We start from the raw sequence: 27485 nt of genomic DNA on the forward strand, positions 1-27485 counted from the left end.
TTTATTGCTACCATTCACAAGGACGGTAATCGGGCGTGCAATGGATGAGTCTACGTGTCTCGTCACAACTGTTTCGCTGCATCTCCTCTGCTGGATGGTGGGCTGTGGGGGGGGGGGGAGTTGTTTAACCATTTGAAGGAGTGGCCCAGGACGCGTTCAGATATCACTTGCCCCACTTACGTTAGTTAGCCTGAACTCATGACGCCCGAATCGATAATAATTATCCTTGGTTCAAATCACTGCTGTGGACGGCAGAGTAAAGACAGTGAGCGTTGTTGCATCCCGACAGTTGGGGGCGCGCTGAAGCACTTTAAAGAGTGCAGCACCACGCCCCTGTGCTCATCCAGGATTTACACACCGCAACAGATGCTCATTTAGATGTATGTAATCTCTGGAATGTGTAGTTGCGTCGATATGTAAAATGTATAGTGTTGTGCATAGATAATTATATAATGGTGTGAATTAATACAATCCAAGCTGATGCGAATCAGTACAATCCGCGGTGGTGTGGAGATATAACATATACAACCTGCGATTTCAGAACTGATTCTTGTTGCTTATGCGCCATCACGAAACCTGCACTCAGCTGCTATGGGCCGGCTGCTGCTGCTGCTGCTGCTACTCTGTGAGATGTCAACTAAAACTAAACTTTTTTTTTGTTACTCACCAGGTAAGGCCCCACTGAAACTATACAGCTCTTATTCAGAAGCGACCTGGCCACAAATGATAGTTCATCGAAGGGTCGTAACATGTGCAGATTTATAGTGGGCAAAATTATCTCAACGCGTGTTCTGATTCTAAATGGGGAGGGGGAAAAAAAAACCCAGATGACCCGGAGAAAAATCCACGCGACTAAAGGCAAAGCGACACGCAAACTCCAAATATAGAGGCGCCGGGTTCGGGATCGCAGCCACGAAAACTCCTTGCACACCAGGGCATCGTGGCGCCCTGATCCACTCGTCTTAGGTCAGCAAAACAGAGTTGTTCATCTGCAGCCATGGTGGTCTCGAACAGTCTGCCGTGACACGCTCGGTGCTTTTAAGACCAGACTATGACCATGTTTCTCTTCTGTTTAGAATAATTTAGTTAACATTTTATCTGCGCCATCCACGCTTCCGTCTCAGCTATCTGCTGAATAAAGCGCGTTACAAATGCTGTATTTATTGATTACAGATTGGGGAATGTGTAAACATTACCGCATTATATATAATTATGTGTTGTGTAATAAAAAATAAAATTGCGTGTGGAGACAAGAGAAATGTGTGAAAGAGATATACACAGTAATGTTTGCGTATCTCTGTTCTCACACTTTGTCCGTGCGATGCAGTTATATGGGGTGGAGTTGGGGGAGGGGGGGTACGGATGTGGGATCGGCGTTGAGATTCGGTTCCACGCTGTGCAGGTGTAGAGAAGGCAGCAGTCGATGCAGCTAAGAATGAGATTCACGAAGCAGCTGTCACAGGGCGTTATTGAGCCACTGAGACGATGACGTCACTTGCCATCTTTCCAGATCCGTACAGAAACGAGAGATCCCTCTCTCTGTGTTGACTTGCAAACCGCCCGTGACTACGCACGCACACCTTGCCCACATGTGGAAAGTTGGGAAGTCCAGCATCATCTCCAGAACCGCCGTACCACTTGCCGAGGCAGACCGAATCGTTTGATGACTAAAAGTTTCCCAGTGTTTTGTCTTTCTCACGGGTTTGGGCTTTGCACAAGTAACTCCCCACGTTTATAGAATGGCCCGCAGTAGCATATATCACAAAACTACTTCTGAGATCCATTCAAATGAGCTTTTCTAATCCACACGGTAGGGGCGCGCTTTCCCACATAATAACAATGCTGATCACATGGCAGTTTAAACTGCTATTTTTAATTGCCAGCTGCAATTTTAGCCAAAGAGAAATAGCAAATTTTATCTATGATTTTTGTGTGTGCAGTAATTGGTAACTGGGATGAGACCACCAGCTCACTACATTTGAGAACTCAATTTTCAATCATTTTTTTTTCTGAAACCGAGATTCAAACAACAGCATCTTAGCGGTGCCAGCTCAGTGCTCAAATTCCTGAGCCACCCGTTCACCTCCCCGTTTCCGTCTGCATAGAGCCGACGGCAGACTTCTCAAATCTGCTGTATAAAGTCTGAGGATACTTCAGAGGTCAGGGATGGTACGGTTCCATCCGTTCACGCAGGACATAATATTCTCTAACTCCTCAGCACTGGCAGACATTTATCAGGTAATCAGCAATGCACAAACAATAGTACGAATCAGTAGCGAGGAGGGATGACGAGATGCAAAGATATTACGTTCACGATGCAACCATAGAATTGTGTTGCAATTATTTGCTTTCAATTTGCATACGTTGTATGTAAGTGTTCAGGTGACAACTTTTGAGATCGTTCGGGGGTTCAATCATTCCACCCTGAGGAGGGATCCATCCCTTTGACGGAACTCCGATATCCATCAGTGGCTCCCAGCCACAGTGCATAGTGTCTGGAGTGAAACAGCGTTACTGCCCCCTACAGATATTTTGGGTCAAAGACCTGCATTCCTTACGTGATGCGTCAGAGAATCATCGCTAGAAGTGGTGATTCCCCACGTCTCTGTATGATCCACCAACCCCAGCTCACACTAGCCGTTAGTATGAAAAATAAGAATATGTTTTACCCTATCTGGCAATAAAACAGGTGTTCTCTGGTCTGACACTGGTGAGAAAATGCCATATAGTAGGCCATCTGTGGTGTAGGGAAATCAGTTTCAAACACAATGCATATATTATCAGAACATGTTTGCGTGTTCACCACAAGTACGTGTAGTTAATGCAGACCCGATTCCTTGCAAAATGTCTCTATTTGATGTTTGAACATCTTAAGACAACTGTTTCATTACCAGAAAGGGTAAACCGTATACTTATTTTACATAGTAGCCACGGGGTTGTTTAAAAGATACGTTGACTTCACTACCACACATCAAAGTCCTTCAACCAGATTAAATAAAGGGTAATCCATGTTTGTGCTCACACACACTCACGCACTCCGCTGAAGTTCTTTAATCAAGGAATCATGAATCTGGTTAAAGGATCACGGATCAAGAGCTAATTCATCCTTACTGTTTGGTTATTTCGGTATGGATTCCTGCAGTCACGAAAGCTTCAAATCAAGATTGACTAATGAATCCTGTTTGGCACTCGCCAGATTATGTCAAGGGAATTCATCTATAAGATGTGATTCCACTGGTGCCTCGCTTGGTTAAAGGACAGTGTTCAAAGGGTAATGAATCTCAATGGGCCGTCGCATCATGAAGGAACCTCAACTAACACATTGAGCCTCTGGCTCTCACTGGGCTGAAGGACACTGAGAGCCTGAAGTCACATTTTACTTCCGAAACTAATCAGAAGTATTCTTGGTTCTTTCTTCTACGTGACTTTACCGAAAGAACCAAGACTATGAATCCCTGCAGTCACGAAAGCTTTAAATAAAAATTTAATCGGAAGTATTTTAATAATTTGATGAATCCGATAAACACATTGCATAATTTATTTTGTGTTATAATCATTGATATTTATATTATGCACACAGCGTGTATTTATATGTATACATTCGATTATATATTCATTTTCAGGCATAATTGAAAAACAAAGAAAATAATAACTCTGGTTTACAATCAATTATTAATTCATTGTCTAGTACTTCTATTTAATAAGTGCTGCTTTTTGTCAGTTTAGTCAAAACCATGCATTGAATGTCACCTCTCGTCCCCCGCTTGAATCCCAGAGCCCACCGCTGCAGTGTTAGCCATGATGAGCCACATTCTCCCACCCAGGGGCGACTTCACAGACGCCAATTCCCACACTTCAGCCCAAGCCACCTCACACGTGGCACAGCCCCAGGCTGTCACCCTGCCCTGCACCACCAACTCCTGCTCACTGTACTCTGTCTACGTTTTGCCAGCCCCACCTCTGCCTTCGTGCCATCCTCGCCGTTGCTCTAACTCTGCACCAATCCATAATTTTACCTCTCATACTTCCTCCGTCCCCTAACTCTGCCCCATCTCTGTCCCTTGTCTCTGATCCTAGCCTCGCCGCTGATCTTAGCCCTCTACCCGTGGCATTGACGTTGCCAAAGGGTATGGCGTGACCGTTTGACAAGCGGGGGGCTAAATGAAGTCTCAACGGGGGGAAAGGGGGCATGAGACGCAGGGGAATGGAATCCAGGGGATGGGGATTGATGGCGACGCCACACAAGTTACGTATGTCCCTAGCCCTACCCTGAGAACGGCCCCTGCCCTGAGCTGTGCTCCTCCCCATGAGCAGCTCCCTGTACGTGCTCCCAGCCTCATCCCTCTCCTCTAGCCTCAGCACTTCCCTTGCCCTTGTCCACGTTCTTATTCCGTGGGCGTGCCCTCAAGTCACGTCCCCCCCCCCCACTAGCCCTGCCCCTTAGCCATGCCCTGTGTGTGTGGGGGCAGCACGTTGTCGCGGTAGCTCATGGCGTAGGGCAGGTTTCCCGCGGGGCTGTAGAATGCGACGGCCACGAACATGCCTCGCCCGTCGCACGCCAGCCCCACGCCCAGATCGAGGGAGCTTCGCCACACCAGCTGGGAGAAGTTGCCTGGGATCAAGGGGTCAAGGGGTCACAGAGCAAAGGGTCACAAAGCAAGGATACTCTCTCCAAGGTCACAGACCATAGTATGCTTGTGTTAAGGGTAGAGGTCATGGATTTGAGTCACAGGTCACAGAAGGGGTCGCGAATGGCAGAACATGGATCGCAGTTACGACATCACGCATGAGGATCATGGGTCACGAGTCAGAAGTTAAGCTACAGCTGATTACTTGTAGGCAGATCGTTAGTTTAGGAGTTGAGTTAAGAAAAAACACCTTTCCAGCCAAAGCATGAAATAAACATTTGGGAGCATAAAAAAATTTTATTAAGAAAACAACCGGAGTGAGTTTTGTTGTCTACCTTCAAAAAGACAGATTAAACATTTTTTTGTTGACCATTTCCACCTCAAGAAGTAACCCATTGGCCATATTGTAAAATAGCCTTTCGTTACCATCACGACTCATAAGACCTCATCCAGCCAATTACTGAGCTGTTCTGACTACAACACGAAAGACACGTCCAAACGGTTGTGAACAAATTTGCTGTGATTTTCAGATCCCAAAGAAACTTTATTTCTCCAGTTTTAGATCCACTCGGCCTCTTCTTTGGGAAACAAAGGCCCATGGATGAGTGGCCCAACAGCGTGCAAATTTGTTGCAAAACAGAAGCAACAAAGTTGCAGTTTTTAACAGGGGAATTTCCACAAGATTTGAAGACGGCAACAAATGTGCGTGCAACTTAAGCTTTAAGATCAAATGCTGATGGTCAAGGTGATAGTGATGGGTAAAGTTACAGATAAGGCTTAGTGCCCAAAGGGTAATACTAAAGAATTTGGGGTTAGAGGGTGTGGAGAGAGTGTATGGCAGGAGTCATGTGTGGGGTCTGCGCTACCGGTTCCCTGCTGAAACCCCGGGTTGTTGTAGTCGTAGGCCAGCCGGTCCGCGTACCAGCAGTTGGTAACCTTACGTCCTGCAGTGACAATAAAACAGTTGGTTTTCATACAGCACTCTTCATGCGCAGGCATCCCAGGGCGCTTTACAATACAAACTCAAAGAGCCATTGGCCGATCGATCCTGCTCAAGGTGTGATTCACCAGAGTCTGCATATTGAGCATAGCGATGGTCAAATCCAGGAGGCGTCCCGTTCGTACCAAGTCAATCTGAGCCTTTTTCTTCGCCTACCCAGCCAACGCTATGGCTAAGTGGATCCAGAGCTGCTGGGGACTGCAGACTGTGGTTTAGGCGTCATCAGCACACCTCTAATCTAACGGTACACATAATATCAATTATTATATCGTGAGGATGGAAACGCTTATATTAAACCCATAACATAAAATGTCATTATCACGATAACCACTAACCTTATGTGTGCACCAAAATAAATATATCTCCTTCACACATTTGTCTCTCCACGTAATATATGAAAGTATATATTCTTTTCGTACATCCCATCGGCCATGTGGCCTTTTGGGAGTGCATAATTTCAACAGAATCGGTTCAACGCAAGGAAATCTGTGGGCCATATTCTCTTAACATTGCGGTTAAACTAAACTATTTGGATTTTAGCAGGTAAGGCCCACTGAGCTATATAACTCTTTTTAAGAAGTGACCTGGTCACAAATGATAGCTCAACGAAGTGGCTTATCACGTGGAAATGTATAGCAGGCAAATACTCTAAAACACATGTTTCTAAATGTGGAGGGGAAAACCGAAGGACCTGGAGAAAAATCCACGCGACCATTGGCGTCAGGGTCGGTATCGAACCCACGCGAACGCAACGGTACAGTGAAGGAACAAAAGTATTTGATCCCCTGCTGATTTTGTACGTTTGCCCACTGATAAAGAAATTATTAGTCTATAATTTTTAAGGGTAGGTTTATTTGAACAGTAAGAGACAGAATAACAACAACAAAATCCAGAAAAACGCATGTCAAAAATGTGATAAATTGATTTGCATTTCAATAAGGGAAATACGTATTTGACCCCCTCTCAATCAGAAACATTTCTGGCTCCCAGGTGTCTTTTATACAGGTAACGAGCTGAGATTAGGAGCACACTCTTAAAGGGAGTGCTCCTAATCTCAGCTTGTTACCTGTATAAAAGACACCTGTCCACAGAAGCAATCAATCAATCAGATTCCAAACTCTCCACCATGGCCAAGACCAAAGAGCTCTCCAAGGATGTCAGGGACAAGATTGTAGACCTACACAAGGCTGGAACGGGTTACAAGACCATTGCCAAGCAGCTTGGTGAGAAGGTGACAACAGTTGGTGCGATTATTCGCAAATGGAAGAGACACAAAATAACTGTCAATCTCCCTCGGCCTGGGGCTCCATGCAAGATCTCACCTCGTGGAGTTGCAATGATCATGAGAACGGTGAGGAACCAGCCCAGAACTACACGGGAGGATCTTGTCAATGATCTCAAGGCAGCTGGGACCATAGTCACCAAGAAAACAATTGGTAACACACTACGCCGTGGACTGAAATCCTGCAGCGCCCGCAAGGTCCCCCTTCTCAAGAAAGCACATATACATGCCCGTCTGAAGTTTGCCAATGAACATCTGAATGATTCAGAGGACAACTGGATGAAAGTGTTGTGGTCAGATTAGGCCAAAATGGACCTCTTTGGCATCAACTCAACTCGCCGTGTTTGGAGGAGGATGAATGCTGCCTATGACCCCAAGAACACCATCCCCACCGTCAAACATGGAGGTGGAAACATGTTTTGGGGGTGTTTTTCTGCTAAGGGGACAGGACAACTTCACCGCATTAAAGGGACGATGGACGGGACCATGTACCGTCAAATTTTGGGTGAGAACCTCCTTCCCTCAGCCAGGGCATTGAAAATGGGTCGTGGACGGGTATTCCAGCATGACAATGACCCAAAACACAGCCAAGGCAACAAAGGAGTGACTCATGATGAAGCACATTAAGGTCCTGGAATGGCCTAGCCAGTCTCCAGACCTTAATCCCATAGAAAATTTGTGGAGGGAGCTGAAGGTTCGAGTTGCCAAACGTCAGCCTCGAAACCTTAATGACTTGGAGAAGATCTGCAAAGAGGAGTGGGACAAAATCCCTCCTGAGATGTGTGCAAATCTGGTGGTCAACTGCAATAAACGTCTGACCTCTGTGATTGCCAACAAGGGTTTTGCCACCAGGCACTAAGTCACGTTTTGCAGAGGGGTCAAATACTTATTTCCCTCATTAAAATGTAAATCAATTTATAACATTTTTGACATGCGTTTTTTCTGGATTTTTTTGTTGTTATTCTGTCTCTCACTGTTCAAATAAACCTACCATTAAAACTATAGACTGATCATTTCTTTGTCAGTGGGCAAAACGTACAAAATCAACAGGGGATCAAATACTTTTTTCCCTCACTGTACGTGCAACGGGCATGGGGCCATCTGCTCTGCCACCGTCCCCCCCACCCCCGCCGCCTCTTACACCGCACCCACCCCTCCCCATCTCCACCTTTGGGCAGTTCGCCCGTGCCGATGTGCTTGGCCCACACGTTCTGGCCGTGCGGCACAGTGGGGTGGGATCGCAGCGCCCGCGAGCGTGCCAGCTCGCGGGCCCAGGCGCGCGCATCCCGGCCCAGCGCCACGCTCCGCCGCAGCGGCCGGGCGCCGTGGATCTCGCGCAGGCGGTTGTGCTCCGCCAGGACGTCGATACAAAACTCCTCCTGGTCCTCCTCTGAAATGCGATGGCAGCGGCGAGGGGGAGGGTGGAGGAGGACGGGAGGAATGGAGATGAGATGGAGGTAGAAGAGGTGGCAATTATTGAGGAGGTGGTAATGATAATGGAGGAAATGGAGATGAAATGGAGGCAATCATGAATAAGAATTCAGCCATTTGTTATTCCACTGCTGGATGAAGGCCTCCCCATGCCTTTTGGCCCAAGTTCAAACAACACTCGCCACTGATGTAAGATGTGACCAGGAATTAAACTTAGCTCATAGAGTTCATAGCACAACTTGCCTATCTCTCTCTGCCACTATGTTCAGCACCAAGGCCTTTGTCTCCCCAGTGGCAATGTTTACAGACCACAGCAGTTTCTCATTTGAGGCCGAGTCGATCTAGGGAAGGCCCAGGACCGGTTCTCATATTTGTCACCGGTGTTGGCCGTGAGCGGGAACCGAAACTCGGGTGGCCGGGTTCGTAGTGCACTGCTCTGGACACTCCCCCCACCGCTCCCCACAAGGTCTACAGGTGTCTGTTGACACACAGACACGCACGTATAGTCAGTCACCTGAGATGTGGAGCCGCGCGTGTGGCTGGGGAGTGCAGGGCGTGCTCCTGACGACGGGCAGCACGTTCCTCCGGTAGAGCTCCGAGAGCGCATCTCCCACCAGCGTGGCCTTGATCAGCGCCTCCGTCCCGACCACGTTGCTCAGCACCACCTCCGCCCTTGGCGTCCTTGCCGTGACCTTTGACCCAGACGCTACGGTGGGTGCACCGGGCGCGGAGCAGTCTGCCCTCCTCCCGGCCCTCGCGAGCGCTTTCGGCGCCTCGTCTCGCTGTGGCGGCGCGAGTTTCACGTCTCCCGCGGCTGCTCCGGATTTTGTCGCGATGGCGCCCCCCAGTGCCTTCACCCCCACTTCTCTGTGTGGCACTGCCCCTGTTGCCCTCCGACAAGTCACTTCTGCCACTGTCACTGCTGCCATCATCCCTGGAGTCCCATTTTCCACGTCGGAGCGTGGTCGTTTAGTCTTTTCAGACTCCGCTCCACCGTCGCTGGGCTCCACGCTACCGCCGCCAGCCACGTTCAAGACTTCCTCTGCCGCTTGTCGGATGTCTTTCCCAGCCACCATCTCTCCTTCATCTCCGCCTCTGGTGTGCTCTTTTGTGCGAGACTCGCCTATAATTTTCTCCATCGCCAGAGTATCTTCTCTTCCCACTTCTTCACATGAGCCTGCACCTCCATGCACCCTTTCTGCTACCCACGGGAGCTCTTCAGTTGCTTCTGCCTCAGATTTGTCCATTATTTCACAAGTTGTTCTGTCTGAATCCATCACCAGAGTTTCTGTCCCCGAGCTCTCCTCTGTATCCAAGTCTGTGTCGGCAGACTGCATCGACAGCTCCATTGTCCAGGGGGCATCTCCAAGTGACAAGAAGGAAACTGACTTCGGCATGGCTTCCTTCGGTGCCAACTCACTCAAGGCATCGGTCTTGCCACCTGTACCCACGGCACGTGTGCTTGCCGATTCGTCCATCACAGTTGCCGTGCTTTCTGCCACGGAACGATCTGGATCTTCCATCGCATCGCTTTCCCGAACCCCCTCGACGAGGGACGACTTCTCCGACTTCCCGATGCCCGAGCCCCCACCGACCGACGAGGTGTCGTCCATGGGCACAGCCTCCTCCGGGGTAAGCATCACCCCCGCGTCCACCTCGAGTGCACAATCGTCATCGCCCGCCAATTCTGTCACCCTCGGGCCGCGGTCTTCGTCCACCCCTTCTGTCCCCGGGACACAACTTCCGTTTGGCGCTGCCACCGGAGAGACGGCGATCATTTCGGCATCGTCGCCGGGAGTCGCGCATCGTTGCCCGAGAGCGGGGGGGTCGTACACGGCCACGACCACCACGCAGCCCTGGGGGCTGACGGCACGGCCGACCCCGAGGCTCTGCGAGGCCCTCCACACCAACTGGCAGAAGCGAGCTGCGGCGCAGTGCGTCTCGTTATTTAGCCCGACCGGACACATCATGCCGAGCTTTGTGCTCTTACCAGCAGCGATGTGCAGGTAAGAGAATTCAGAATTCACTGATGACAGCAGTTGCCCTGCGCTCTGAAGGTCGACTTAGCATAGACACAAAATGTTTGTTTAATTATAAAAAGCAGATGTAATGTTTTTTAAAACCTTATCCAGGTAACCAACTCTAAGATTCAACACTTGTTTTTAAGAGGTTTGGCCAGTTCTCTTTGTGAGTGGGTATGGGTGGGCACAATAATTTCCTGCAGGAGATATTCCAAACAATGGGTTCACATTCAAATATTTGCAAAGACAAATTGAAAAAATCCCTTTCTATAATGCTATCTCCTGGCCATTTCAGAATTTAATATTTAAAGTTATTTTTGTCCTTGTAAATAATCACATTTTTCAAACAGGCGAATATAAAAAGATGTTGCCGTCGATGATTAATATAACTTTAAGTTTTCTTTCATTCCCACCCCAATACGAAGCACGTGGTGTTTGCCATCTCCAGGAATTCCGTTACACTGATACTGTCGCGATGATTATGACGACGATGATATTTGTCAGTTAAGTGTGTTGCAAGTTGAAAAAAACATGATTCCACGTATGATGATGAAGCCACTTAGATTAGCTATGCGTGGCCAGGTCGCCTCTGAAAAATAGCGAATGGCTCGTGGGCTTTACCTGGCTAATTAATTAAATAGTAGTTCAGTTGAAGTAGTTTGTTTCGCCAAAGTCCAGTGACAGAAAATATTGAATCCTAAAAAAATTCCGAGTTAAACTTTTCAAACGAGAGGACAGCGCAGTGGCCAATCCACCACTTGGTGGATTGGCCACTGCGGTGGATTGGCCACTGCGGTGGATGTCAACGCGCTCTGCGATGATCACCCCCCCCCCCCTCAAAATCTCTGGCCAAATAATTACCCGGAGTTAACCCTGTAATGTCCGAGCAAGTTTTGTTTCAATGATGAAAGGTACGTTATTTATGTGGCTAGATTCCGTTTCTTGTACCAAGCATTGTTTAAAAAAAACAATTATCCTGGCCTGCCACAATGTGACTGCATATGAAAAAAACGTTAAATTGAGATGTTGTTTTAAACGACAATAACATAGAGGTTGCTAAACATGGTATCATATTTGCTATAGGTTAATAGAATAACACTACGAGCATCACCTATTGGTAGTTGTTTTTTTTAAATATATATATCTATGAATTCTTAGTCAGGGCTTTGTATTTGCCATAAGCCATGAAGATAATTGTTGTCTGCTGGTTTTAAGTGTTCTTATTTATCCTAGAGATCCCCAAAAATGTATAGTTGGCAATCATCCACCCGTGGATCACGATCCACGTGTTGGCCACTGCTGCGAAAAGACATCTCACCGGAATGTCATTGGAGTTTTACCGCATTTAGCATCACCAACCTTGTTCATGAGGAGGTTAAATAAAACACAGACATCATCGTGATTGTCCTCATTGTCCTCACTCGGCGTGTAACTACTCAGCCTGCCCAGTAATTGCCATGATTCACTCGCAATTTAACTGGAGAATTGATTCTCCATCATCTCCTTTTAACGATCTCTTTTGTATTGCGTGTCATTTTCCGTATCGTTTGTACAGTTTCTAAACAATCGATTCTTACACAATTCAACGCATGTTCCGGGAGCCCGAGTCAATTTGAATGTATGGAGAGATGCGTCATTACGTGCTTGTGGTCAATATAATCGTCTGATGAATGTGCAACCTCCATCGCCCAGCCTATTCTCTCCATCACAGCGTCGAGGGAGTCAAGGCGATGAAGATGTCCTCATGAGTGGACACAATGCAAGCTCTTACCGGACTCGGTCTGAGGGCTCAGGATGTCGAAGTTGTGTCGTACAATTTCGCTATACCAGGCGTCGGTGACCTCAGACGCTGTCGATTCACACGGACAGGGGGCACAGGAGAAGTGAGGTGGGATCAATCGCCAAGGGACGGTGTCCATCCCTCTGCAAAAAGTGCCTGCACGCCCTTACATAGGCGCCAGACACGGTGTTGAGTGGCTTTGTGTGTGTATGACCTGTGGTGTGTGTGAGCCTTGTGGCTGCTGGTGGTGTGAGACTCACAGTGGGGTGGCTCACCCCGTGGTGTGTGTGCCTGTGTAAAGGGTGTGGCTGTGTAAAGGGTGTGGCTGACCCGTGGTGTGTGTGCCTGTGTAAAGGGTTTGGCTGTGTAAAGGGTGTGGCTGACCCGTGGTGTGTGTGCCTGTGTAAAGGGTATGGCTGACCCGTGGTGTGTGCCTGTGTAAAGGGTGTGGCTGACCCCGTGGTGTGTGTGCCTGTGTTAAGGGTGTGGCTGACCCGTGGTGTGTGTGACTGTGTAAAGGGTGTGGCTGACCCGTGGTGTGTGTGCCTGTGTTAAGGGTGTGGCTGACCCGTGGTGTGTGTGACTGTGTAAAGGGTGTGCCTGGCCCGTGGTGTGTGTGACTGTGTAAAGGGTGTGCCTGACTCGTGGTGTGTGTGACTGTGTAAAGGGTGTGGCTGACCCGTGGTGTGTGTGTCTGTGTAAAGGGTGTGGCTGACCCGTGGTGTGTGTGTCTGTGTAAAGGGTGTGGCTGACCCCTGGTGTGTGTGCCTGTGTAAAGGATGTGACTGACCCGTGGTGTGTGTGACTGTGTAAAGGGTGTGGCTGACCCATGGTGTGTGCCTGTGTAAAGGGTGTGGCTGACCCGTGGTGTGTGTGCCTGTGTAAAGGGTGTGGCTGACCCGTGGTGTGTGTGACTGTGTAAAGGGTGTGGCTGACCAATGGTGTGTGTGCCTGTGTAAAGGGTGTGGCTGACCGATGGTGTGTGTGCCTGTGTAAAGGGTGTGGCTGACCCATGGTGTGTGTGCCTGTGTAAAGGGTGTGGCTGACCCGTGATGTGTGTGCCTGTGTAAAGGGTGTAGCTGACCCGTGGTGTGTGTGACTGTGTAAAGGGTGTGGCTGGCCCGTGGTGTGTGTGCCTGTGTAAAGGGTGTGGCTGACCCGTGGTGTGTGTGACTGTGTAAAGGGTGTGGCTGATCCGTGGTGTGTGTGTGACTGTGTAAAGGGTGTGCCTGACCCATGGTGTGTGTGACTGTGTAAAGGGTGTGCCTGACCCGTGGTGTGTGTGCCTGTGTAAAGGGTGTGGCTGACCCGTGGTGTGTGTGCCTGTGTAAAGGGTGTGGCTGACCCGTGGTGTGTGTGACTGTGTAAAGGGTGTGCCTGACCCGTGGTCTGTGTGTGCCTGTGTAAAGGTTGTGGCTGACCCGTGGTGTGTGTGTTGTGACCGGTGTGGCTGACCCATGGTGTGTGTGTGACTGTGTAAAGGGTGTGGCTGTCCCGTGGTGTGTGTGTGACTGTGTAAAGGGTGTGCCTGATCCCGTGGTCTGTGTGTGCCTGTGTAAAGGGTGTGGCTGACCCATGGTGTGTGTGTGACTGTGTAAAGGGTGTGGCTGACCCGTGCCGTGTGTGTTGTGACCGATGTGGTTGACCCATGGTGTGTGTGTGTGACTGTGTAAAGGGTGTGGCTGACCCGTGGTGTGTGTGACTGTGTAAAGGGTGTGGCTGACCCGTGGTGTGTGTGACTGTGTAATGTGTGTGGCTGCCCGTGGTGTGTGTGTGACTGTGTAAATGGTGTGACTGACCCATGGTGTGTGTGTGACTGTGTAAAGGGTGTGGCTGACCCGTAGTGTGTGTGCCTGTGTAAAGGGTGTGGCTGACCAGTGGTGTGTGTGTGACTGTGTAAAGGGTGTGGTTGACCAGTGGTGTGTGTGTGACTGTGTAAAGGGTGTGCCTGATCCCGTGGTCTGTGTGTGCCTGTGTAAAGGGTGTGGCTGACCAATGGTGTGTGTGTTGTGACCGGTGTGGCTGAGCCGTGGTGTGTGTGCCTGTGTAAAGGGTGTTGCTGACCCCTGGGTGCGTGTGTGACTGTGTAAAGGGTGTGCCTGATCCCGTGGTTTGTGTGTGCCTGTGTAAAGGGTGTGGCTGACCCATGGTGTGTGTGTTGTGACCGGTGTGGCTGAGCCGTGGTGTGTGTGACTGTGTAAAGGGTGTGGCTGACCCGTGGTATGTGTGCCTGTGTAAAGGGTGTGGCTGGCCCGTGGTGTGTGTTGTGACCGGTGTGGCTGACCCGTGGTGTGAGTGTGTGAGTGGTGTGGCCGATTCCGTGGTGTGCGTAAGAGCGTTGTGATGAACACGCGGTGTGAGAGTGGTCCACTGACCGCGGTGTGCGTGAAAATGGTGGGGCTAACTCTTTGGTGTGAGCGATGTGGCTGACCTGTGGTGCGTGAGTCTGAGATTGACGTGCTTGCCCCGTAATGTGAGTGTACGAGTGATGTTGCTGAGCCGCAGTATCTGTGTGTGTCAGAGTGGTGATGCTGACCTGGAGTGTGGGCGTGTGGTGGAGTGGTTGAGTGGAGCGCAGTGGTTTGCGCACTGTGCTTCGACCAACATCAGTGAGGATTATCTGAACACATCCCAGGCCTCCCCTAGGGCGACTCAGCCTCAAATGATTACATAGTGCAGTGTGTATAAACGTCGCCACTGGGGATACAAAGGCGGTCGTGCTTGGTCCTGGCCACCCACCGCCTTGTGTGCCATGCTAGACTTCAGAAGTGCTCAATAACAGCACTTGCTCCAACAGTCTAAGGCTTTGGTGTGCCTGGCCCGTGGTGTGTGTGGGTGTGTGAGCGGTGTGGTTGTATCATGGTGTGTGTGTGTGAGCAGTGTGGCGGTTCCGTGGTGTGAGAGTGGTGTGGCTGACCTGTGGGGTGCGTGAACATGGGAGGGATGTGGCTGGCCCGTGGTGTGTGTGTGATAAGTGTGACTAATCCGTAGTGTAAGTGAATGTGATGGGGGTTTCCGTAGTGTGCGTGACTGGGTGAGTGATGTGGCAGCGCCGCGGTGTGTGAGAGTGTGTGAATTGTGTGGCTGACCTGTGGTGTTTGTGAGCGATATGGCTTTCCCATGGTGTGTGTGTGAGGGTGTGAGCGATGTGGCTGTATTGGGGTGTGTGTGTGTGAGTGTATGAGCATTGTGGCTGTATTGGGGTGTGTGTGAGTGTATGAGCAGTGTGGCTGTTCCGGGTGTGTGTGTGTATGTGTATGAGCAGTGTGGCTGTATTGGGATAAGTGTGTGTGTGAGGGTGTGAGCGATGTGGCTGTATTGGGGTGTGCGTGAGTGTATGAGCAGTGTGGCTGTATTGTGGGGTGTGTGTGTGTATGAGCAGTGTGGCTGTCCCGGGGTGTGTGTGTGAGTGTATGAGCAGTGTGGCTGTATTGGGGTGTGTGTGTGTGTGAGGGTGTGAGCAGTGTGGCTGTCCCGGTGTGTGTGTGTGTGTATGAGCGATGCGGCTGTATTGGGGTGTGTGTGTGTATGAGCAGTGTGCCTGTATTGGGGTGTGTGTGAGGGTGTGAGCGATATGGCTTTCCCGTGGGGTGTGTGTGAGTGTGTGAGCGATGTGGCTGTATTGGGGTGTGTGTATGAGTGTATGAGCAGTGTGGCTGTCCCGTGGTGTGTGTGTGTGAGTGTATGAGCGATGTGGCTGACCCGTGGTGTGTGTGTGTGAGTGTATGAGCGATGTGGCTGACCCGTGGTGTGTGTGTGTGAGTGTGTGAGCGATGTGGCTGACCCGTGGGGTGTGTCGCGTCCCCTCCGACCCCCAGGTAGACGTTCTCCCCGGGCCGCGACTCCCTGCGCCCCACGCGCTCCAGGTCCGCGGCGTCCCAGCGCGCCGCGCCTGGGAGCCTCTCCCCCGCCCGTCCCGCCTCCATTGCCTCTACTCCACCTGCTTGAGCTTCAGCTGGTTGAGGCGCACTTGATTTTAGTTCGCATGCTTCATTGGATCGTATTTGGTCACTCTGAATTTTATTTGATTGCATTCCCGTTGGCTGCAGCGCCTCTGGCTGTAGTTGATATGGCTGTCGTTCCTCCGTCTCTAGTTTATCCGGACTGAGTTTGTCCGGCTGCAGTTCACTTGGTGGTAGTCCTTCTTGCATTACTTTGTTTCGATGTAGTTGATGTTCTTGTAATCTTTCCGTCCATATTCTGCCTGGATGAATGTCGCTCGACTGCAGTTTATCTGGCTGTAGCGCTTGCGGCTGTGGATTTGCTGGCTTTAGTCCGTGATGGTTTGGGGAGGCAGGTTGTGAAGGCTTTCCCTGCGAGTCCCCTCGTGGCGGCTCATCCTCCCGCCGAGTGCGGGACCGCGTATCGTCACACGGACCTTTGTCCACCTGCGAACTTCCCACGTGCCCGTTATCTGGCTGTACGTTGTCCTGCTTCCCCTTCTCCAGCTGCGACGTTTCCGCCTGCACCTCTTCAGACTGTCGTTTACCCGCAGCCAGCTCTGCTTCCGTCAAACTGCCTGGCTGTGCTTCGTCCACCTGCAGCCTATCCGCGTGTGCTTCTCCCAAGTGCAGTCTTTGTCCCGGTTGCAGCTCTTCTGTGTGCACGTGCGCCGGGTGTTCGTGTGATCTGTTCTCACGTGGCTGCCCGCCACGTGGCATTGTAACAGCACCCGGCTCCATTAGGAGGAGGAGCAGGGCCTCGGCACGGAGCTGGGCCCCTGCACAGAGCTCCGCGCTGAGGACCAGAGGCTTCGCTCCGTGCCTCTTCCTCAGGGCATTGTGCGCCACAAGCAGATCCTTTTGGAAGTCACTTGCTTGCGGCCCTACGGGAGCACATGCACACACAATCCTCGAGTTCGCCAGGCCACGGACCTTTCAGCGTCACCGCCACTTCCGTGAGGGAGACCCATAGTCCAATTGTGCTATTCCCGTAAGGTCGCGAGATCAGCAAATTGCATTCGAAAAGTCTGCAAATAGTAGCGCATCACCAAGTGTCAGAGAACAGCCCCACCGTGCGCCAGTCTCTGCTTCTGGATAAACTTACATAGAGGTCGTTATCGACACGAGAGACAAGCCTTGTATTAATGCCTTGTAAAGATTGTCCTACGCAAATGAAACCAAATGTTTAAGCATCAGATCTAAATGTTAAAAAATAGCTCATTTTATATCATAATCGTACTTTTAATGGCTAAGGGGATGTGACCATCTACTTGCTACACAGCACGAACTCGAGAACCTGGGGTAATTACGAGTAGCTGAAACCCAGCATCTTGGCAATTCGGGCAAAATGCTCAATTATATACTTGTTTTATTTGATCAAAGTTGAATGTTGTTCTACAACAGAGACACTGTAGAGTGTGCGCTTAAAGCCATCACAGAATCTTTAGAGTTCGTAATTGCCATAGTTGCTCATGAGTAATTGCACTGTCGGTGACAATCGCCATGCCATCGCCCCAGGTGTATCCTGGCCGTCAGCGCCCGCAGATCAACGCCAAACGCACCGTCAGAGCCCGCTGCCTTCGCTTTGCTCGCATCCGAAGACGATGGCGGTGGCGTCCGCGTGGGCAGCACGGGGCACGGGGACGCATCGGCGCACGTGGGCGGCACGGGCAACGGGGGCAGCGCCGGCAAGGGGGGCGGCATGGGGCAGGGGGGCAGCACGTTGTCGTGGAAGGCGCCCTGGGGGCCCTGGTTGCCCGGGGGGCTGTAGAGCGTCACCACGATGAGGCGTCGCCCGTCGCAGGCCCGGCCCACGCCCAGCATGCACGACGCGCGCCACACGAGCTGCGTGAAGTGCACTGCACACAAAGGCAAAGGCCCCCCCGCATACCTTTAACATGTTGGGCCAAGTGCTGTTAGTGAGCACCTATGGGGCCGTCCATAAATGACGTCACGCGATTTTGGAGGATTTTTGACCCCCCGCCCCTCGTCACACGGCGTCACAAAAAGTCAGACCCCCTGCCTCAAATATGACGTCACAAAGCTCTGCCCCCCCCCCCAAAACCATATATCAATTTTGAAAATAAAACATGCTTCAAATCGCTTTAAACTATTGTCATTGTAGTACATATTTAATACGGCGCTGCACTCTGATGTTGTAGGAGAAAACATTTATTAAAAAGTCTATTTAATTAAGTAGAACGTGTTGTCTATATTTACTTCAAGTTGCGCATTTTGATGTGACGTCACATTTCTCAAACCCCTCCCCCCCCTCGTCACACATCGTCACAAATGTCTGACCCCCCCCCCCAGGTGCGTGACGTCATTTATGGACGGCCCCTATGATGGCGAGCAAGGCACACGAGGAGGAGGCGTGGTAATCACCACGCCCTGGCCGCCTTTGTCTCCCTCGTGGCGATATTTAAACCGCACCCGATACTCGTTTGAGGCTGAGTCGACGTAAACGAGGCCCCGAGAACGGTTCTGACAACCTTCACTGGTATTCTTAGTTTTTTCGGTAAAGTCACGTTGAAGAGAAACAACAAAATAACAAAATATATATATAAAACAATAAAAAATTCTCACGACGTTTCGACCATAACTCAAACGGTCATCATCAGGTGTGTTGGTTTGCATAAATTTATTTTTAAAACGGCACATTTATTTATTTATAAAAAAAACGTTGGCGTCACGCGCAGCGATTGGCAGTTTGCCCAGGACTAGTCCATCTATTTTTTTTTTGAAAGGAGGAGGGGGGAGACGAAATTTTTTATGATGTATGCTGTCTGAAAGCCACTGCAAGCGTGAACAATCAATCAAGAACTGAAATGATTTATCAAATCTTTCCAATGATTGCTAAGATAGAATCCATCTTCTCGGTTGAAATTGTCTCTGTGCTTGTATATGTGGATAGCCTCATGAACGAATCTCTCATGGAAGCCAGATGGCTTACAAAGAACCTCCGTCTTGGAAAAGTCAATGGCATGTGAGCCTACAGAATTAGAACAATGATCTGCTACGGCCGAGGTGTTGGTCCTACCGTGTTTAAGGTCTGCTTTATGTTCACGAATGCGGTCCGAGACATGGCGTTTGGTTTCTCCAATGTAACTACTACCACAGAGGCAACTTAGTTTGTAGACACCAGGGTATTGTATGTCCGGAATCACATCTTTTACAGACGGAACCAGATCACGGATTTTATGTAATGTGTTGAAACGGACCAAGTAGACGTTGCTCTCAGGGGCCTGGGTCACATCGCTGCAGACGTAGCAAGATCTGAAATCGCTGCAACCCTCAAAAACGCTAAGATGCCAGCTAGCAACCTCAGCAAAGATGAGCGTTTTGAATTATATAAATTAAAAAAGAGGAATGATATTGTAGTTCTCTCAGCTGACAAAGGCAATGCTACTGTCATCATGGATAAAATAGAATACAACAACAAAATTAAAGAATTACTCGACGATGGTAGTTATACAAAAATAAAAAGAGATCCCACCAACAGCCTCGTCACACAAACCAACAAAATAATTTCTGATTCAACCGCATTAATTGATCAATCTAAACAGTTTTCGTTGAAACCTTCTGCTGCCAGGCCACCAAGATTATACGGCTTACCAAAAATACATAAAGTTGATACACCTCTTTGTCCCATAGTCTCTACTATCAGCTCCCCCACCTACAAACTAGCTCGTTTTTTGTCTGAAATCCTGCGTCCTTTCACTGGAAAGACCACCTCTGCGGTACAAAATTCTACTCACCTGGTATCAACAATCAAGGGTATTTCCCTGTCCCCAGACGACCTGCTTGTCAGTTTTGATGTAGTTTCCTTATTCACCAAGGTTCCTGTACCTGACACCATTGCAATCATTGAAGACTTGGTTCATCAAGGACTAAACACTGAGGTACCCCCCCTGGTGAGACACTGTTTAACCAATACATACTTCACTTGGAATGGAACTTTCTACAAACAAACTGAGGGCACCCCAATGGGCTCCCCCCTTTCTCCAGTTATAGCTAACATTTTCATGGAGAAATTTGAGACTGACGCCATCCAGACTGCCACTCTGCGCCCAACCTTATGGAAGAGGTACGTGGATGACACTTTTGTCATCTGGCCACATGGCCGGCCTGCTCTAGACCAATTCTTCGACCACATCAATTCCATACACCCAGCCATCAGATTTACCATGGAAGTCGAAATAGATGGCAAGATACCTTTTTTGGATGTCCTAATTAAAAAGAGACCTGATGGTTCAATGAGCCACTCTGTCTACAGGAAAGCTACCCATACGGATGCTTATCTGAAACCGGATTCCCACCACCATCCATCACAGAAGAATTCTCTCATCAAGACTCTGTATCATAGAGCCCAATGCATATCCGACCAGGAACACATAAACAGTGAACTCAAGCACGTACACCAAGCTCTTAGGGCTAATGGTTACTCCGACTATACAATCCGCAAAGCTATCACTCAAACCATGAAGAAGAACCCTCTTGAGGAGCCTTTCAAAACCATCACTTTACCCTACATTGCTGGGATCACAAAAAAAGATCTCCAAAATCTTGAATAAACACAAGATCCAGGTCCGTTTCAACACATTACATAAAATCCGTGATCTGGTTCCGTCTGTAAAAGATGTGATTCCGGACATACAATACCCTGGTGTCTACAAACTAAGTTGCCTCTGTGGTAGTAGTTACATTGGAGAAACCAAACGCCATGTCTCGGACCGCATTCGTGAACATAAAGCAGACCTTAAACACGGTAGGACCAACACCTCGGCCGTAGCAGATCATTGTTCTAATTCAGTAGGCTCACATGCCATTGACTTTTCCAAGACGGAGGTTCTTTGTAAGCCATCTGGCTTCCATGAGAGATTCGTTCATGAGGCTATCCACATATACAAGCACAGAGACAATTTCAACCGAGAAGATGGATTCTATCTTAGCAATCATTGGAAAGATTTGATAAATCATTTCAGTTCTTGATTGATTGTTCACGCTTGCAGTGGCTTTCAGACAGCATACATTATAAAAAATTTCGTCTCCCCCCTCCTCCTTTAAAAAAAAAATAGATGGACTAGTCCTGGGCAAACTGCCAATCGCTGCGCGTGACGCCAACGTTTTTTTTTATAAATAAATAAATGTGCCGTTTTTTTAATAAATTTATGCAAACCAACACACCTGATGATGACCGTTTGAGTTATGGTCGAAACGTCGTGAGAATGTTTTTTATTGTTTTATATATATTTTGTTATTTTGTTGTTTCTCTTCAACGTGACTTTACCGAAAAAACTAAGAATATGAATTACTGCAGTCACGAAAGCTTTAAATCAAAACCTTCACTGGTGTTGGACGTGAAGCGGGAATCGAACTCGGGTCGCCGAAATCTGAGTGCGGCGCTCGCTGCATGCACGGACCTCAGCTGCTGGAGGACCACAGATTTACAGTCCTCTCTGGATGAGCTGGCCTAACGGGGAGGAGGAGGAGGAGTGGTCCAGACAACGGACTATCACGGACGTCGCGGTGCTAAAGTTCGTCTCCACAAACGCGTATTAACCGACATAGGATGTGGTCACGTGGGTACTGAGTCAATGATCCCCGACAATAAGTGAGGAGCAGCTACTAATATAATTGAACCCGGGCACGTCAAGCTATTTGTTACCATATTCTTGGTTCTTTCGGTAAAGGCACGTAGGAGGGAAACAATAAGATAATAAAAATATAAAACAATAAAATTGTTTCCCTTCTACGTGACTTTACCGAAAGAACCAGGAATATGAATCCCTGCAGTTAAATCAAGCTATTTGTTTCTGTTATTTTGTCCGCCAGCGATGTTGATCCGGTCGCGATTGATAGCGAAAGATCGGCGCGTTAGGCAACTAAACGTCGATTGCTTTCGGCTAGTGATGTAAATGAATCCGACTCATGAAGGTCACCGTCGTTTGCAAAGGAGTGGATCACATTGCGAGTGGACTACATTTAAGTTGATGAGTTTAATCAGCTGTCACATGCCCAGAGGTGGAAATATTCATCGAAACGTTTATCGATATCGAGTCTTAAGTTCACAATGCATGCATCAAGTGGTGCCTGTACGAATCTGTGCTTAGACGACTATTGTGTTAGTTGTATGAAATGAGTTGAGCCCCTCGTAGCCAGCACATTCATCACCAGGGACGGGGCCAGGGGGGTGACAGGGTAGATAATTGTCACCCCCGAAAAAAATAAAAAATCGAAAATCTGAAACATTCTGGGTATAAGTGTACGATACTCGGTCTGGCGGACTCTGTGCAACTGCATTGTCAGAGTGTGTCGCCAACCGATGGCGTCTAGTTCAACAGCCTGACTCTCTAATCATTCTTGAAATTTAAATTTGTTGAATGTCACCCCGGGCTGAAAATCCTGGCTCCGCCCCTGTTCACCACAATGTTATTTTTTGTTTAAATTGGTTTTAATCGAATCGCCGTGGTGGCGAATTGCAACCTCGTAAACCACACCCGGGGGTGTTGGACACCCTCAGTTCATCATCCTCATCAACCATGATCAATCCACTGCTGGATGAAGGCCTTACCTAAGCTGCTGCCACCTATCACAATCCTGCGATGCACCAATCCAATCGGGCAGCAGCTAGCTATAGTTTACAAGCTTACGAGACCGATGAGAGTAGACCGAACACGTGTCCAGGTTTAGCATGGGCTGACTTTGCGAGTACTCGCACACACACGTACACACGTGCACACGTACACACGTACACACGTACACACCTGTGTTGGGCTTGTATCCAGGGCTGGAGAAGTCGTAATGCTTCACCTCGCTGTACCAGTGCTCCGTCACTTCTTTGCCTGGGGCACACGTGCACGCACACGTGCGCACACACGTGCGCACACACGTACATACACACGTACATGCTCACCTTTTTAACGAGTAGGATACGTAAACCCTGAAGTCAGTTTTGGAGGTTCAACCCCTCGTTTTGAGCAGGACTGTATGACTCCAGAAGTCAGTTATACAGGTTAAAGTCTGTTCCCGACATCGATCTTGGGTATCCATCCATGTTCACCCTTTGTTCCTGCCCACAGGCCCCGCATGCCCAAGAGATGGTAATTGACATTTCTCCATAGCTCGTTTTAGTGCGACCACTAACCCAGTATCCCAATATTAAGCATTGACCCATGCCTCCCAGGTTTAACCCCTGACCCCAGTGTTCTCAGCCTCAACCCCTGGCCCTCTTACGTCCCCTTAGTCTCAATCCCGTACCGCCGGGCTCGGCGCCCTGTTCCCTGGCGCCCAGCGGCCGGTAGTAGAGGTTCTCGCCGTGGCTCGTGTCGCTGTGCTTGAGCGCGCGCCTCTCCAGGAGGTGCTCGGCCCAGGCGCGCGCCTCGCGCTCCAGTGCGGCGCACGCGCGCAGCGGCGCGGCGCCGTGGCGCGCGCGCGCCGCGTTGTGCGCGCGCAGCAGGTCCCCCGCGAAGTCCCCCGCGAAGTCCCGCGGGGGCGGCGGCGGTGCCGGCGCCGGCGACGCGGCGGCAGCGGCGGCGGCGGCGGCCACCAACCCCCCACCGCCACCGCGAACCGAGGTCCCGCCGGGCGGCTCTCCCAGTGACATCTGGAAGCGGGAAGGAAACGAAAGCGCGGTCGGCGGTTGTTGTTACTGTTAGGTGGGAGATGGTGACGGTGATGGATAAAATGCATCGGTAGATGCTAACAGCGCTGCTTGTTAATCGATATTAGTCGCGGTGGAGGAAGCAATCGGCCGCAGGAGAAATGGACGCAATGTTGGTGTCTCGTAAATAATGAGGCAATCAAAAACGTTGGGCTCGATAACCAATTTCTCGCACATTTCAAAATAAAAACGCATTAATGGTGCATTCTTTCTAAATACGTTTCCCACCATGTAGCATAGATACGCTGCATAGCGCTTTCACTTTAAATGTTTCAGTTCACTGTTGGATATATTTCCATAATTTGAGGCATGTTTGGGAAATGTTCAAAATTATAACCCAAAATGTAGTCGTGGGTATGAAATAAAAATCGACCGAAAAGCCAGGCCACCTTGGATGCGCAGAGATTGGAAGCTGCAGGGTTTTTTGTAGTAAACTTAACACAAGGCATGTCAGCTTATTGCCTGAATAAATAGTGCGGCTCTTGGGACAAAGCGACCCAAGAATACTAAGAGTAAGCCTCGCCATATGGTGTGTTGTGCATAGAGGGTACAGACAACAGAGTGGATACAGAGACACGCAGAAAAACTAATGGAGAGAGAGGGAGAGAGAGACCTCGACACCCAGAGACACGCAGAGTTAGGGAAATAGATGCACAGAAATAGACACATGGAGAGGGAACACGGAGACAGATGACAAATATAGAGATGCGGCGAGAGACACCGAGGTACGCGTAGACACGGAGGTACAGACACAAAGGTGAGACACCGACGCGAAAGATCGAGAGCAAGAGACGCGGCGAGACACAGACACACCGCGAGGCACAAATACGTGGAGACGTGGATACACAGAAACAGAACGAGCCGAACTAGGCGAAGACATCCCACCAACCGGTAGGGTTACGAGGGCATCACTGTCAATGATCCGTAATAACAACAAAAACGTGTTTATGCAGCGAGATTCCAACAATTTGCATCTGAAAACGCTTAACATTTTGACCTCCACACAAACACCTTACAATCCACACAATGGGCATCTTAATAAAAGGTACGAGTACCCCACTGCAGTCAAATCAGAACACAAGGCGACCAGCAAGCACGGGGGGAGACCTTCAGAGCACGGACCACGCAGAACGACGTCGATCACTCGAGCACCTTTCGAGCCTCCCGACATCCAAGAGAGTCCAGCGAAAAGTGATGGCAATAATTCTAGATTTGAAGCTTTCGTGACTGCAAGGATTCATACTCTTTGGTTTTTTTCCGGTAAAGTCACGTAGGTAAAATAAAATAAAAGAAAACGACTAAATTAAATCACGATGGCAATAATTTGATTTAATACCACGTTACGCATGAACATAGTATGCCCAACACACTGAACGTCGTGAATCCCTAGTACATATATTAGGTGTAAAAATCAGTGAACAAGAATGTGTTTTTTTAAGTGTGATTTTACGAGTTTACGGACCTATATGCTAGACTCGCTCCAGTCCAGGGTGCGTTGATGAATTTTCACAAATCTCTACGTGATCCGTCACACCTTGAATCTAAAGCGCTGGATCACACGCGATGTGCATGATACCACAACAAATGTAGGTGGAGTTAATTGATATGCTGCGTTATATTCATAGAGGTGTTCATATAATGCAAAACGTTCCCAAATGCTTTTATCCGTTATTCATGTATTTTTAATTATTAAGAGTATAAATGTCTCAAAAGTTATGACTATGGTTGTTAACATCGGGGTTTTTTTTTCCCCATTACCGTTAACGGCAATAAATTGAAAGTAAAACCAATTCGCGGTTTCGCTGCACATTATAGAAATGTCCCACAGCAATGAGCACAGAATTGGTGACCGTTCCTACCGCGAGCGGCGAGGAGGGATTGTGCCGCGGTGTAACACTGGCCAGCACTCTGGACTGTCAGATTCTATCTCCCGGCGTGGCAGTTAAAATAATGGTGCAACTTTTCAATGAGTGCATTCCTCATTAAAACTCCAATTTAATCGGTTACCGGTTAATGACTTTCGAAGATGCTGAGAGATTATTCCTGTTTAAACAATCCTCTCTCTATTCCCTTTTTTTAAACACATAGTTGATACAATACATCAGCAAATATTGAAATAATCAAAGGTAGCCATATCAATAACTTCATTCAAATTACCGTATATAAATGTGTTGTATCCCATGTTTCCATCACACATAAGGAATGTATGTTAATGACATTAATATTACAATACGCGATTTAAGATTTCAATCTTGTTGATTTTAATTAAAAAATATACAATCATAACCGTGTGGCCCTGTTAAACCACTGATCCTATTCAAACTTCATTGTCCAGCCGTCTCTCATGAGTGATGACGATGACCTTGATGTTGACGCAGATCATGTTGCCGATTGCTGCTGCTGTTGATTATGATGATGATAATAATACGCACGTTGCAGGAGTGGCTGCTGATAATAATAATGACGATTACCAACAGGTCGCTAATGATGATTAGCGCAGTGCTGCTGCTGTTGATGGAACACGTTACTATTGCTGATGATCATGTTGATGAGCACCTGTCTGCTCGTGCTGATAATCATGATTATGAGAACGTTGCTGCAGCTGATGAGCACGTGTCTAATGTCACTGATGATGTTGATGCGTTACATTTGCCGTGAGTCAGCAGGTCGTTTCTGCTGCCGCTGTCAGAAGGATGTCGCTGGCGATGTCGATGAGGATGTCGATGCTGATGATGATGGTCCGCGGTGTCCGCAAGGCTGTGGAGACTGCACCGTGCGCGCCTCTCTCTCTGCAGGAGACTTCTCCCTCAATCAATGGCGCGCCATGAATAATACATCAGGGCACTGTACACGCACGACGGACTGCACCTCACTCCATGCGCAAATCCCTCTCTCTCTCTCTCCCTCATTCCACTCTCCCCTCGCTCTCTCCCTCTCTCCATCTCTCATTCACTCCCTCCCTTCATCCCTTCCTCTCTCCACTACTCCCCATCTCTTCACCTCCCTCTCTCCATCTATCCCACTCTCCCCTCGCTCTCTTCCCATCATACCGTTTACCCCTTCCATCCCTCTATCCACCACTTTCTCTCCACGACTCCCATCCGTTCACCCCGTCCCTCCGCCACTCTCTCCCCAATCACCTCCACCCCCAACCCCACACCCCACACACGCTCTTCCTCCATATCTCACCTTCTTCCTCCATCCCACTCTCTACTCACAATCCTCCTCTCCCCACGACTTCATCCGTCTCACTCCTTCCCTCCCTTCACCCCACCACTCTCGCTCTCTCTCTCCACCACTATCCCCGCTGTCTCATAAATCCCAGCACTTTGCCCCATCTCTCACTTCCCCCACTTTCCCTCGCTCCTCTCCTTTGCTCTCTCTCTCTCTTGACACCATCTCTCGCCCTCTCTCGTGAATGTTGAGAGTGGGGGAGATTAATGGAAAGGATTCGGGTGGGGGTAGAGGGGGGGGCATAAGGAGAGTGCTGGAGGGAGATAGGGAGGGGGGAAGAGGTGGTGAGGAAGTGGACGAAATCGTGTGTGGGAGAGGGAATTCGATGGAGGGAGATAATTGGTGCGGGAGAGAAAGGCAGCGAGGTGGTGCTGATGTATAGTGGAGCAGGAGCATTATGGAGTGTGACGGCGAATTTTGATAACCGGTACGAGAGTTTCTGGAGATGTTTCCGGGTAATTTTAGTGACCGTGGACAGAGATGTTCACTCGCAAGTCCTATCGTT

At 49.2% G+C, this 27485-nt stretch overlaps 1 protein-coding gene across 5 annotated transcripts; it reads right to left on the minus strand.

Moving 5' to 3' along the window:
• Positions 1–3522: 3522 nt before the first annotated feature.
• Positions 3523–26840, minus strand: LOC116954712 (uncharacterized). 5 transcript variants are annotated; one of them, XM_032975454.2, is made up of 10 exons: positions 26394–26840; positions 23344–23689; positions 22851–22928; positions 17646–17942; positions 15927–16967; positions 12134–12211; positions 8856–10061; positions 8079–8300; positions 5495–5572; positions 3523–4612 (listed from the first exon to the last, which is right to left on the minus strand). In XM_032975454.2, exons 2-10 carry the CDS (start codon positions 23687–23689, stop codon positions 4428–4430), a joined length of 3531 nt encoding a protein of 1176 aa, XP_032831345.2. In that variant the 5' UTR covers positions 26394–26840; the 3' UTR covers positions 3523–4427. The 5 variants fall into 5 exon arrangements, with proteins under 5 accessions (XP_032831345.2, XP_032831334.2, XP_032831323.2 ...); XM_032975443.2 differs by having other exon boundaries at positions 8856–10064; XM_032975432.2 differs by having other exon boundaries at positions 8856–10094.
• Positions 26841–27485: the final 645 nt, after the last annotated feature.

The sequence above is a fragment of the Petromyzon marinus genome, chromosome 3, assembly GCF_048934315.1.
Source record: "Petromyzon marinus isolate PM22_M1 ecotype Great Lakes invasive population chromosome 3, UKy_Petmar_22M1.pri1.0, whole genome shotgun sequence".
Taxonomy (NCBI): domain Eukaryota; kingdom Metazoa; phylum Chordata; class Hyperoartia; order Petromyzontiformes; family Petromyzontidae; genus Petromyzon; species Petromyzon marinus.

Bases quoted from the DNA above. Each gene is read 5' to 3' on its own strand.
- LOC116954712 (XM_032975423.2), bottom strand. From the start codon at position 23,689: ATGTCACTGGGAGAGCCGCCCGGCGGGACCTCGGTTCGCGGTGGCGGT. The intron at 17,943-22,850 runs GTGTGTACGTGT...CTTTGTGTGCAG, and splicing joins TGGATACAAGCCCAACACAG to TGCACTTCACGCAGCTCGTG. The intron at 4,613-5,494 runs GTAGCGCAGACC...CCTTGATCCCAG, and splicing joins GGGGTTTCAGCAGGGAACCG to GCAACTTCTCCCAGCTGGTG.